A 13,475-nucleotide genomic window follows, 5' to 3' on the forward strand; every position below is an offset into this window, starting at 1 on the left:
CTCATCTTTCCATCTCAGAGGCAGAGAGCCTGTCAAGGGAACACCCGCAGAAACCATCATCAACAACAACAACAACAACAATAACAATACAGCACTTAGTTGTCCGAAAAAAACAAAAACGTGACAAATCCAATGGAGCCACACTCTTTCCTGCTAACAAATCAAATCAAATCACAGCTTTGGTCCGGTTCACCCCGGGACTGTTTTTTTTTCATGGAAAAACGTCCTCCCATGCTGTTTTGACAGAAGGGAAAAAAGCGTAATGTTATGTCATGTTTATCAGTACATCAGGCAAATTGTCTCGTGGAGTCATGCTCGCTAAATAAGTGTATAGCATCCTTTATGTGCTTGTAAAATCCCTCTATTTAAGTGCTTCACCCCATCGTACCTGTGAGATTGAATTACTACACGGTAATGGAAACCATGCAGAGTGCTGTGGGACATCCTTTTCCCACACAACAACCGTTTAATCACAGACGACTATCGGGCATCCTGCCACACACACGCACACACACACAGACACACACACACACACACATATATGTATATATATATATATATATATGTACATACATCACCATCTACTGTATATGTGAGTGAGTGGAGACAGAGAGACCACGGAAAGAAAAATCAGTGGGTTGTGAGGAAACCACTTAAAACCATAGGGCAGACTCCTTGTATATCTGCGCTTCAGGGTGAGACACACAACTTCGACGCTGAAGTAAATACAAATATCCAAGAGTGGAATCCATATTTTACAGGAAACCTGAAATTGGCATTGGTATAATGGATCTTAATTGAAGCAATAAAAGGGCACCATGATAAAGAGATTGGCCTTTAATCGCTCCCTTTCTGCCTGATCCCTGCACGTTGGTATTAAAGGCAGTACTTTAATGAAAGATGAACATAGATCATCAGAAGTTGACAGTCTCAGAGTGGAGTGCGTGCGTGTGTGTGTGTGTGTGTGTGTGTGTGTGTGTGTGTGTGTGTGTGTGTGTGTGTGTGTGTGTGTGTGTGTGTGTGTGTGTGTGTGTGTGTGTGGCGGAGTAAGAGCTCATTTCATAACCACATACTTCTCACGCGGTCTGACCAGAGGAAACATCCCCACCACCTTCCTCGCCCACCACTGCCATCTTTCAGTGTTTGCGATTTCTCTTTTTTTATTCCTCCCTTGGATTTTCTCATTTCTTGTCACTCTTTTGTTGCCTTACTGCTTCTGATTTGTTTTTTCTTTTTTCTTAAAGCTTCCACCCTTCCACCGCATCATCTGATCTCGATTCTTCTTCGTCCGCTCTCCAGTGATGTCGTCTCTTCTGAGGGAGGAGATGCAAAGAGTTTTATTCCGACCTGAAAAACAGAGACTGGTGGAGTTTATTGAGATCGACGAGGAGACCGAGGGGAGAAGTTTCATCTGTGTCTCAGGTAAACAGCTTTTAAAAAAATGTTGGATTGGGTCATTTGAGAGCAGTTTTAAGGGGTTAAAGATGATCATTGGATTTTTAATTTACAGGCACATAATATTACCGTGGCTGTAGAGAATATGTAGGGAAATGTGCTCAACCTTTCCTTTGTACAGTATTAAATGCTATGAGGCCCGGAAAGAGGTTTCACTTTTACTGCAGATGAAACGTCTGGTGCTGCCAGTGGGCCTGTAGTATTTATATGCAAACATTATATATCTATGTATATATATTTTTTTCTCCTTTTTCCGCAGTTTTAAAAAACAAAGTGGTGCAGTTATGTATCGTGCGATGTCAGACATCTCAGCCGTCCATCAAGTCTGGATCCAAGAAATCTCACACCAAACGCTCCAGCATCCAGGAGTGCTACAGGAGGACGGAGGTCTGGCCTCTGCAAGACCTGACTCTTGTTGATGGACGGGACCCTGATGTGGTAATTAACCCAATTTGTTATTGCTATTCTCTTTGCTTATTATTGCATGAGTTCCTATTTTCCATAGAAAGAATGATTGGCACGTATAATATATCAAACTGTGTGTTCTCATAAATAATCACACTTTTACTCTTTATACTTATGAAAGCTTTGAACAAATGTAATTCATCTCAAATTATAATTTCACATTGTAATTCATGTAATCATCGTTTCAGTGCTACGTGCTACTGCATGTGGACCCAAAAAGGAAATATCTGTCTTTGGGATCCTAAATACAAAACAAAATATGTAAAACAGATAAATAAATCTTTACCTGTACTGTTGTGCACAACCTCAATTATGATTTGATAATAATGTAAATCTGGGGTTGACATAAGCTTCACTCAAGATGTAGCTTTATGTGCAGCTTTCAACCACATTTCATCTTTCAAACATCAGCGTTTTCCGGATGCGGGTAAATGATTGAGATGCTTGTTTTTATCAACAAGGTTATTCCTGGTTTATTTGTGCCATTTGCTGTCATACATCCGGCATCACCTCCAAGGTTTATTGTCAGATTTGAATCAATTTGAACTGCGTGATCTGTGTTCTTTCACAGAACTTAACAGCAATGTGTCGGCTCTGATTTACGGTAATAACTTTTACATTTTTTGTAATTTTTTTTAGAAGTAGGCCTAATGCTATCTCTTTCTGTGTCTCTGTGGCTCCAGGACGACCCTTGCTTCCTGCTGCACTTTGACAAGGTGCGTAGGGTGACGGCCGTCAGCTGCTCGGCCAAATACTCGTTCGTGCGGGCCCTGGTCGTCCTCAGCGACCAGCACTGCCAGAGGTCACTGAACCTGCAGAACTTTGACTGGGCCTACATCAAGCCCACCTCCTTCTACTCCAACCGAGGAGACTGTGTTGTCCTCACACAGATCTGCTTCTACGCATTCAATTTGGTGTGTCTCTCCATGTGTCCCGTGCCCATGGACGTATAATGGAACGACACGACGATTGTGTGTGTTTGTGCGTCAATTTAAAGATGCGTGCGTATGTTAGAAAAGAGCACAAGGTAACTTAATATGAGCTGTGGAGTGTAATATTGTGGCTTCTGTTAACACTAGTAGGGCTTATTCACCATGAAATGTCTTTTTGCATTAATATTCTGCTGAATGTATCTTCGTGGCAAATGCAAGTTTCCAGCAGCTTGATATTTGTTAACTGTTTAATCTAGTTTTGTGATCTTTTGTGAATTTATTCATCCTTGACAGTATTCCATTCTGTGCGCTATTGTAAACATGTGGATTTCAAATGGAGAACAATAAAAACAACTACACATTTATTTTCTTTCTCTGCCTTTAGCATTCTTATAGGTGGAATCATTACGTGTCAGTAATTCATTTTGTACAATATATTTGATTATTCAAAGGGTTTTGTCTGTGGTGTCCTGGGTTTGGTAGCTCATGCCTTCTTTTAGTCCCTACAACTGAATTACCATATATGGCTGATTATAGATTAGAATCAATATGTTGACAATAAGAGTAAATACAGGATTCAACATCACCCCACCAGATTACATTTTATTCATATTTCTTGCTTGGTCGAGAAGGTTTTGATACATGTACTTTGGGCTTTACATTGAAACAGAAAATAACAGAAAATTATACTAATAAATGATCAGTTTGCAGTGAAAAACCCAAGTAATTAATATATATATATATTTGGTCAAAGTAACTGACATTAATGCTCGGAGTTTCTGTTGTTCCTAATGGTGAGTATGGCTTTATGCTTCATGTTATGTTTTTTAACATGGTAGAATCATCTATAAAAACAATAAAATACAGGAGACCAAAAGCAATTAGCATTTACATACTTGTATTAGCTGTGGCTAAAATACACCGACCGTGGCTGAGGTTAAGCTTCCTAAATCTAATTGTTGACCGCAATCTATGGTTGTCCACGTTTGACACGGGGTGAGCTATTATTTCTTCCATCTGCAGTTCAGCCTTTCTACCTACAGGTGGCCCCACAACATTGCTGCATGCTACGGGGAGCATTTAGTAGTCCTCAAAATTGCCTGACGACAATAAACATAAATATATATGAAACAGTGTCCGTTACATATTATCTTCAAATGTAATGTCAATCCTATTCCAATATTGATACATTTCTTTAATATGCACACAAATCGTGTTAACATTTATTGTATGTCTTCGTCCTGTTCCGGCACGGAAGGGACGGACCAGCGGCTCCATGCCTGCCGCCAAAATTCAAGTTAGAAGAGAGCAGAGCGAGTTTTCCTGTTGTCGGTTGTAAACACTGGGCGATATTCGCCTTTTTAATTGCCGATTCGGGTTTCAAACACCGCAAACTTTGCCTCCTGAGTCCGCGGGGAGGACAGCCTAAAGATGCACATCAAGTCTATTATTCTTGAAGGATTCAAGTCCTACGCACAGAGGACGGAGATCAACGGATTTGACCCGCTGTTCAACGCCATCACGGGACTGAACGGCAGTGGCAAGTCCAATATTTTGGACTCGATATGTTTCCTTTTGGGCATTTCCAACCTCAGCCATGTAAGTGTGTTGTTGGCTATAAGGCCATTAAGCTCATGTTGCACAGTTGGGTATTGTAGTATTTTTCTATCGGTAACTACCAAAACAGAGTCAGTAAGCTACCTGTTAGCTAGAAGCATCTTAACTCAGGAATACCGGTCTCTCTTGAAACCTGCAACGTTTTCTTTTTGTTTCATTGTCACCTGAAAGGTGCGAGCCTCCAACCTCCAGGACTTGGTTTACAAAAATGGACAGGGTGGCATCACCAAGGCCACCGTGTCTATTACCTTTGACAACTCCAACAAAAGCCAGAGTCCTCTGGGTTTTGAAACCCACGATGAGATCACCGTCACCAGACAGGTTGGCCAAGAAATAGATCAACAGCTCTGTCACTGGTGTACAACTGGTCATTGTGTGCAATGCTGGTACTACCACTGTGTTATACAACTGTGTTTAAGGTGGTAATCGGTGGCAGGAACAAGTACCTCATCAATGGAGTGAATGCCAACAACACCAGGGTGCAGGACTTGTTCGGCTCTGTTGGCCTCAACGTCAACAACCCGCATTTTCTCATCATGCAGGTCAGTCTTGTGTCTACAGCAGTGTGCGAGGTTGTGTTTGTAACCCTCGGCAGTATTTTACATCCTGTGATGTTTCCGATACTTTAGGGGAAGATCACCAAAGTTCTAAACATGAAGCCACCAGAGGTAAAGCATGCACGTGCTGTCCATCGTCAGTACTATTTCATACAGTCGTCCCGTCTCCCAATGACCACCTCTTTGCTTTCAGATCCTTGCCATGATCGAGGAGGCAGCGGGCACCAGGATGTACGAGTGTAAAAAGATTACCGCTCAGAAAACCATTGAGAAGAAGGAGGCCAAGCTGAAGGCGATTCAGACGGTAAGTTAGACACATCTCAACTTGATTTCACTCATTTATCTCCTTTCATTCCACGAATACAACTGCAACTAATGTTGAAATGTTTCTCTTTGTTTCCTCCAAGATTTTGGATGAGGAAATCACTCCAACCATGAATAAACTCCAAGAGGTATGTTCAATGCAAAGTCCAAACGTACAAAATCCCTGCTGTGACTGAATGAATGAAGCAGTAAAGTCATTTTTTCACCCTTTTTTCTAAACTTTACTCCCTCTGCAGGAACGATCATCATACTTGGAGTACCAGAAGCTGATGCGTGAGATCCAGCACCTGTCCCGGCTGTACGTGGCCTGGCTGTTTGTGTGTGCCGAGGAAACCAAGCTGAAGTCTGCGGATAATCTGAAGGTGATGCAGGATAACATCGCCAAGATGCAAGCAAGCATGGCCGAGAATGAGAGCAAAGTCCAGGAGCTGTCGGCCCAGATTCAGGAGCTGCAGAAGAAGAAAGACCAGGTACGCTGGAACACTTAATTCTCCCGCATTCTTCGGAAGTTAAACATTTGAATCGTTGACCCTCTTGGCTTTGAAAGACATTTTGTGTCAAAAATTGTCTGTAGCTCATCAAAATTCAATGTTGTCTATGTTTTTATGAAACCCCAACAAAGAAAATAAATCTTAAGTCTCATGGCTTTGCCTTTGATGTTTATCTGCTCACCTGTAGGAGGTGAGTGGAGTATTAAAATCCCTGGAGGAGACTCTAGCTGACGTGCAACGTGTGGACGCCAAAGCTCAGAGTGCGCTCGACCTGAAAAAACAGAATGTCACAGATGAAACCAAGAAGAGGAATGAGCTTGTCAAGAGTATGGAGGAGGTAACGGGACAGTACATTCAGCTACTTTGTGCCCATATGACTTGTTTAATCTCTTGTCAAAACCCAAAACTTCAACAGTTGTTTCCCTTCGTCCTTAGGACAAGAAAATGCTTGTGGTAAAAGAAAAGGAAGTTTCTAAGTTGTCGGAGCAGCTTCAGGCTCTACAGGAGGAGGGACAGAAGGACATCGCCCTTGAGGCAGCTGAGCAGCATTTTAGGGCCGTGTCAGCGGGCCTCTCCACCAACGAGGACGGAGAGGAGGCCACGCTGGCTGGCCAGATGATGACCTGCAAGAACGACATGAGCAAGGCCGATACCGAGGCCAAGCAGGTGAGGAAAGGACTTGAACGTATCTGACGGGGACGTGGTGTTTCAGGTTTCAGGTTGCCAGTTTACGTTCATCAGCAAGTTTGCAGTACAAACATTTGTGCTCAAAAGCATGAACATGCATCACAGGCCTGCCGTTTCTAAACTCCCTCCTTATTGATAAAATACTCAATTTATTTCCTTTCGTTTTCAAAGATTGTTCATCCGTCTTGTCTCCGTCCTCCTTTCCGTCCAGGCTCAGATGACCCTGAATCATGCCCAGGCCGAGCTGAAGACCAAACAGGCCGAGGTGAAAAAGATGGACAGCGGCTACAAGAAGGACCAGGACAGCCTGCAGGCCGTCGCAAGCAGCATGGAGAAGTTGCAGGCGGAGCTGGCTAAACTCAACTATGAAGGTATTCGTGTGAGAGCAGCGCTTTGCACGAGGTCAGCCTCTGGTGCACATGGCAGCCGCCATTCCTCATGTTACGCATTTTGTATTAACATGGAGGGTCTGTGTATGCATTTCAGATGGGAAGGAGGAGAATCTGCTGGACAAAAGAAGGCAGCTGTCCAGAGAGGTCGCTAAACTTAAAGAGACCTATGAGCGTCTTGTGTCTCGCTTCCCCAACTTGCGCTTCGACTACAAGTAAGGGTTTGCTCATATCTTTAACTGTGCAGTATGTTTTCAATCTAGACGTGCTGTTAGTTTGCCCTCTGATAATGTGTTGGAAATTAGCTCGAGCTGTACACACATTCACACCGTTCATCACACACTCATTCTGAAACTGTCAATGGCTCTCCGTATTTGTCCTTTTGCAAAGGATTAATTAATCTATTCTGAATTTAAAGGTCCTGCACATCCACACAGTTGAAAAAAATAGAGATGTGATCGTTTCCAAAATTCACAACGCATTTATATCCAACCAAATATTCTTCTTCAATTCATATTTGTTTGCATTTAGCCATTCAAAAACAATTTTCCCTGCGGTCAAAAAACCCCAGTTTGCTCTCCAGCTTGCTGCACACAAAGGGAGGGGGCGGGTCTTAGTCAACGGGGCGGTCTGGCAGCAATTTAACAGCACCATGAATTTCATTTTATACAACAATAACACAAAATCCAATTTTTTTTAAAGTTTGATGACCATCATAAAACATGACGAAAGCTCCATTTGAAAATCTCAATAGAAGCTTTGAACGTAAAATGAAATTAGGTATCTCATCGGATTGCTTGGCCCGGAGAAGATTTATAGTGTCGTGCTTAATGCGTGGTGTTTTTTTTTTTTTTACCGTCTTAAAGGGACCCAGAGCGAGGGTGGGACCGCAGCAAAGTGAAGGGGCTGCTCGCGAACCTGATCACAGTCCGGGACGTCGCCTACGCAACAGGACTGGAGGTCGTTGCAGGAGGCCGCCTCTATAACATTGTAGTTGACACAGAGGTAGGTGTGTTAGTGGACGGTGTGCAATCATGTAATGGTGTTTGTGTTATTTCATATGCGTACCAGTGGGACAGTGTAACCGGAGTCGACCGTGTGCTTTCTGTCTTTGCCAGGTGACTGGTAAGAAGCTGTTGGAGAAGGGAGAGCTGCAGCGGCGGTACACCATCATTCCCCTGAACAAGATCTCTGCCAAGACACTCAGCGACAGAGTGGTGAACACCGCCAAGAGCCTGGTGAGACATCTCAACACAGCCCGGCTCGCAAATTGAGTCGTCGCTCTGTCTGATCCTAAAAGCCCCGGCTCTTCTCCGTCTGTCCCCCCCCCTCTCGCTAGGTCGGAGAGGACAACGTCCACGCAGCTCTGTCCCTGGTGGGCTACGAGTCTGACCTGCGCAAGGCCATGGAGTACGTCTTTGGCTCCACACTGGTGTGCGACACCCTGGACAACGCCAAAAAAGTGGCTTTCGATAAGCAGGTGATGACCAAGACTGTCACTCTTGGAGGGGACATCTTCGACCCACAGGGGACTCTGAGCGGAGGTGAGACTCGTGCTTGATTATGTGTGTGTGTTACCTGCGGTATGTGCGGTTGCTTTGAAACATGCCACGGCTTGTTTTCTTGTACATTCAAATTTTGTTTTATTTATTGCTTAGAATCGTGTTTTGCTTCATCAGTGTTTTCTAAAGCTTCTGCGCATACCTGAAATACCAGTTTGGACTTACTAGACACATGTAATATTACATTTTTCATACACGGTGCCCTTTCTCTCCCAGGCGCTCGCTCCCAGTCGGCATCGGTCCTGACCAGCCTGCAGGAACTGAAGGAGGTTCGCGACAACTTGAGTGGCCAAGAGGCCCAGCTTCAGGATACTGAGCGACAGCTGGCCAGCCTTAAGGCAACCGCGGAGAAGTACGCAGGCACAAACTCACTAGTTTATGGTGGATGCATCTTTATCGGTCCATCTGAAAACTTACCATGTTGGAGGTCATTTCGAAACAGTTTCGCCCGTTACATAGTTTGTCCACCAGAGGGAACCGACACGTTTTCACTTCACAATCTCCTCTTCAGTGTGTACCAAACATCTTTAAAAAGAAAACCTAACATAATGGATCCATATACAGGTTATTTTGTTTGTTATAAAAGATATTTGTCCGACATTATTATGGATTTTTAAAGATATCTCTATCACTATTTGCCTTAAAATAAATCCTGTATCATTCAGGCTTTTGATCCCAAGTTTTCCCAAATCTTCTAAGAACTTTAAATTCTCAGAATACACTTTCACATCCACATCCTCTTTCACATCCTCCTGGTGTGTTCTGGATTTCATTATCTCATATTCTTCTTCATTGGCTGCTCTTCCTCCCTCCAGGTACCGTCAGCTGAAGCAACAGTATGAGCTGAAGGTGGAGGAGGAGCAGATTCTGCAGGCCAAGGTGCAGCAGAGCTCCTTCCACCAGCAGCAAGAGGAGCTGGAGAGGCTGCGCAAGGCCATTGGTCAGAATGCTGGAATGTGCACAAACGCACAGTTTAACATACTGAATACAAATGGACACTAGTCCTGATTTAATCTTTTTTGTTTGTGCTAACTTAACTGTGTGTGGTGTGCTTGCTGAACCAGAGGAGAGTGAGGAGACGCTGCGTGTCACAAAGGAGGTGCAGAAACGGGCGGAGGAAAAGTACAAGGTGCTGGAGAACAAGATGAAGAATGCCGAGGGCGAGAGGGAGAAGGAGCTGAAAGCCGCCCAGCAGAATCTCAACGCAGCCAAGGCCAAAGCTGACGCCTTCAATAAGAAGCTGAAGCTGAAGCAGCAGGTACGCCGACACACACACACAGTCGCTCGTCGTCCTCTCCATGCGATGCTCAATCTGCTTGTGCCTCTGGTGAACTCATCAAACGTGTTCACCTTCAGGAGTCCGACGCCGTGGCCCTGGAGCTGGAGGAGCTGCGGAGGGAGCAGGCTGGTTATGAGCAGCAGATTCAGGCTGTGGATGAAGCCATGGGGGCCATCAAGGAGCAGATAGACAGCATGGCTTGCACCGTGTCACAGAACAAGGTATTTGCATCGTTTTTAAGGTGTGTGTGTGTGTGTATATATACGCTCACAAGTTTGTGCTTTTTGAAATTGATCTCCCGAGGAGCTCACATTTCTAGGTACACATGTTTACTCTACTGTTGGTATTTTCTCTCACCGTACCTCCTCCTCTGTCTCGCTGTGCAGGAGGCAGTGCGCAAAGCCCAGGAGGAGCTGGCCAACCAGAAGGAAGTGATCATGGCTCAGAACAAAGGGCTCAAGGTGATTGCACATTTTTCCCTCCTTTTTATCTATTTTTTTAAAAGGACAGTTTGTAGGATTTGCCGTCAAACTGAACAGCCCTCCGCTCTGCGGTAACGTCAGCCTCTGAATTTAAAACAACAGTAACGACCGTTCGCCACGGCTCGGAGGCCATCCGTACCATAATAACCGTACTATAGGAGCAACAGAAGTCAGACGTGTCAGACAACTGCTGTGGCCTTCAGGTGACCAGTGTTTGGTTTGTCCATTCTCGGCTACTGAAGAAACATGGTGGACTCTGCTCCCTTTGTAGAGGTGAAGGGCTCATTCTCAGCGAACACGATTCTTAGTTTCATGTGATAATAAACGGATGAAGACATAGTTGTGAATATTATATTCTATTTCTGCTAACAGATCCTCCCAAAATGCTCCACACTGTTCCTTTTTAATGTTGTGGTTTTTTTGTAACTCTTCATTTAGAAGCTTCTAGTACTCTTTGACTTTCCTCTTTGTCCATTTCACTTTCATAATTGTCTAGTGCTGACTTATTTTACAGCTTGGAATTTTAGGATATGACTAGTTGTTTTGATATTTGTTTTATTAAACTGAATGTTCCAGGGTAAGAGCACAGAGGCCAATACGATAAGGGAGCAGAACAACGAAGTCCAGCTGAAGATCAAGGAGCTGGAACACAACATTAGTAAGCACCTCAAAAGCAGCCAGGAGGCTGCTGACAAGGTACACACACACACACACACACACACTCTCTCTCAGTCCTCTACTTAAGTAGTGTAACTCTGTGAGATCTGAGGTCTCTGATAGTTTCATCTGTCTTGATGATCAGTGTCCTCTAAACACGGCTCCATCTCTCCCCCCCTCGTCATAACGTTGGTCCTCCAGGTGTCTCGGATGCTGGAGGAACATGACTGGATCCGGTCGGAGCGCCAGTTCTTCGGCCAGCCCAACACCTCGTACGACTTTAAGACCAACAACCCCCGCGAGGCTGGTCAGCGGCTGAAGAAGCTGGAGGAGACCACCAGCAAGCTGGAGAGGAATGTCAACAACAGGGCCATGAACATGCTGAACGAGGCCGAGGAGAGGGTGAGGACAGAGTAGCGAGAGGGTGTGCGAATGCAAAAAAAAAAAAAAAAAGGCTTTGAAAGACTCTACGTTTATCCCACACAACGGTCTTCCCTCCTGCAGTACAACGACCTGATGAAGAAGAAGAGGATCGTGGAGACCGACAAAACCAAAATCTTGCAGACCATTGCGGAGCTGGACGAGAAGAAGAATGAGGCTCTGAGCGTGGCGTGGCAGAAGGTCTGCGCTCTCAGCATTATTACCATTTGTGGCTCACTTTCATCTCACATTGGGTTCTGTCCACTGAGCGACAATACACACAGCACTGCCAGTTTATTAGGTACTCTGTCTCATGGATTCGGACCTCACTGTAATTCCTGTTACGTTTCCTTCCCTCCGCAGGTAAACAAGGACTTTGGCTCTATTTTCTCCACTCTGCTGCCAGGGGCCACTGCTAAGCTGGCTCCCCAACAGGGCAATGGTGTCCTGGAAGGCCTCGAGTTCAAGGTGGCCTTGGGCAGCACCTGGAAGGATAACCTCACCGAGCTCAGCGGTGGGCAAAGGTCAGCAAAAAAAGCACTTCTATGGCCATCGAGTGCCAATTGTTTTGTCTATTTATTTGTTTTTAGCAGCATGGGTGTAACGGTTTCCATGGACGATGAATGAAGTCCGTCCCCCGTATTGAGCGTCCTCGTTGCGTCTGTGTGTTCAGATCACTGGTGGCCTTGTCCCTCATCTTGGCCATGCTGCTGTTCAAACCAGCTCCCATCTACATCCTGGACGAGGTGGACGCAGCCCTGGATCTCTCGCACACGCAGAACATCGGACAGATGCTGCGCACACATTTCAGGCACTCCCAGGTCTGCAGGCGTTCTGATACCCTCACTTAGCCTCGTGTAGACTAGTGCGGCCATGAATTCTTAGTTCCGGGTGCATCAAAGAGCAACATACATGCGCACGAGCGACCTTCCTAAATTCTCTCTCTCTCCCTGCAGTTCGTGGTGGTGTCCCTGAAGGACGGCATGTTCACCAACGCCAACGTCCTGTACAAGACCAAGTTCGTCGACGGCATGTCCAGGGTGTCGCGGACGGCGCTCAGCCAGAGTGACGCCAACCTCCCGCAGAAAGGCCAGGACAAGGCTCGTCAGAAGAACAAACTGCTCATCAGCTAATCACTGTGCAGCCACATTCTAAATGTTCAACTTCTGGCTATCAATTGTGTATACATTTCCTCTAATAGTTGTTTATATGGCACGTGTTTGTTCAGCAAGTGTGGACTTTCTTCACATCTTTGTGTATTTTAAACCTTTTCAACTGTGTCCTTGTTTATTCAGTCTCTTTTCCAGTCCGTGTTCATGCTCTTCTGCCACACATTGTCAATTTTATATGCAGCTAATGGGTCCATATGTTTTTGTAAATAAAGCAGGTTAAATATACATGACTTTTTTTTTTTCATTGTCCCAAGTCTTCAGATTGGATGAAACTAAAAGCCAGAACCTGCAGTGTTGGACACTAGAGTGGTCAGACAATTTATCTTTATTCACGTGACAAAACTCTTCAGGCCACACAATCTTCAAAGATTCAGAAAAACATTCCTGCCCTCTGCCATTACACTTTATAATAAAACACCTCGGGCCAGATCGTCGTCCTTCACATGACTACAACGCTACAGGCTGTTGCTTGTTGTTGGTGATCCTGGCTCTACTGTCCAGGTTGTTTAGTTGAGTTTAGTTTACTAGTTGCTAATTTTATTTAATTAATACCACTATATTCATGGTATATACTGCGCATTTCTATTTTCTATTCTAGCTTATTTTTTATTATTCTATTCCTTCAATTCAATATCTGCTCTGTCATTGTACTGTACTGTAAATATTGTGCATTCCACATGTTATATTTTACTCTGTAAATTGCTGCTGCTACAAACGAATTTCCCCCTGGGGATAAATAAAGTTTACATCTATTTGGTTGCTGAGTTGCAATTTTACAGTTACAGTACATACATTTCATAGACTTCCTAAACAAACACTTCCAAGATGAGTCACTATTTAACAGGATTGTTTGAACTACATCAAATGTACCAGATTATTGCATTCAGTAATACACCAACCATAAAAATAACAATTTTTGAGTTTGACTATAACCCTCTAGGAATGTTTGCTTGTCTTTAAAAATACAAATTCTGGAGGCTTGTTTG

At 44.4% G+C, this 13,475-nt stretch overlaps 2 protein-coding genes across 2 annotated transcripts; both read left to right on the plus strand.

Annotated features, from left to right (window-relative positions):
* Positions 1-1,301: 1,301 nt before the first annotated feature.
* On the plus strand, positions 1,302-2,873 carry exoc1l (exocyst complex component 1 like; the record flags this gene model as incomplete). The annotated part of the gene is made up of 3 exons (XM_079278612.1): positions 1,302-1,422; positions 1,715-1,893; positions 2,604-2,873. The coding sequence occupies 3 exons, from the start codon at positions 1,302-1,304 to the stop codon at positions 2,871-2,873; spliced, it is 570 nt and encodes a 189-aa protein (XP_079134738.1).
* Positions 2,874-4,161: 1,288 nt separating this feature from the next.
* Positions 4,162-13,190, plus strand: smc2 (structural maintenance of chromosomes 2). The gene is made up of 25 exons (XM_079277769.1): positions 4,162-4,451; positions 4,641-4,790; positions 4,889-5,011; positions 5,099-5,137; positions 5,220-5,330; positions 5,434-5,478; positions 5,587-5,820; positions 6,029-6,178; positions 6,277-6,507; positions 6,740-6,899; positions 7,015-7,132; positions 7,784-7,922; positions 8,036-8,155; positions 8,257-8,461; positions 8,696-8,831; positions 9,295-9,419; positions 9,544-9,737; positions 9,836-9,979; positions 10,145-10,219; positions 10,817-10,936; positions 11,099-11,299; positions 11,402-11,518; positions 11,681-11,841; positions 11,991-12,138; positions 12,274-13,190. The coding sequence occupies exons 1-25, from the start codon at positions 4,284-4,286 to the stop codon at positions 12,448-12,450; spliced, it is 3,591 nt and encodes a 1,196-aa protein (XP_079133895.1). The 5' UTR covers positions 4,162-4,283; the 3' UTR covers positions 12,451-13,190.
* Positions 13,191-13,475: the final 285 nt, after the last annotated feature.

Source organism: Melanostigma gelatinosum (genome assembly GCF_949748355.1).
Source record: "Melanostigma gelatinosum genome assembly, chromosome: 11".
Taxonomy (NCBI): Eukaryota; Metazoa; Chordata; class Actinopteri; order Perciformes; family Zoarcidae; genus Melanostigma; species Melanostigma gelatinosum.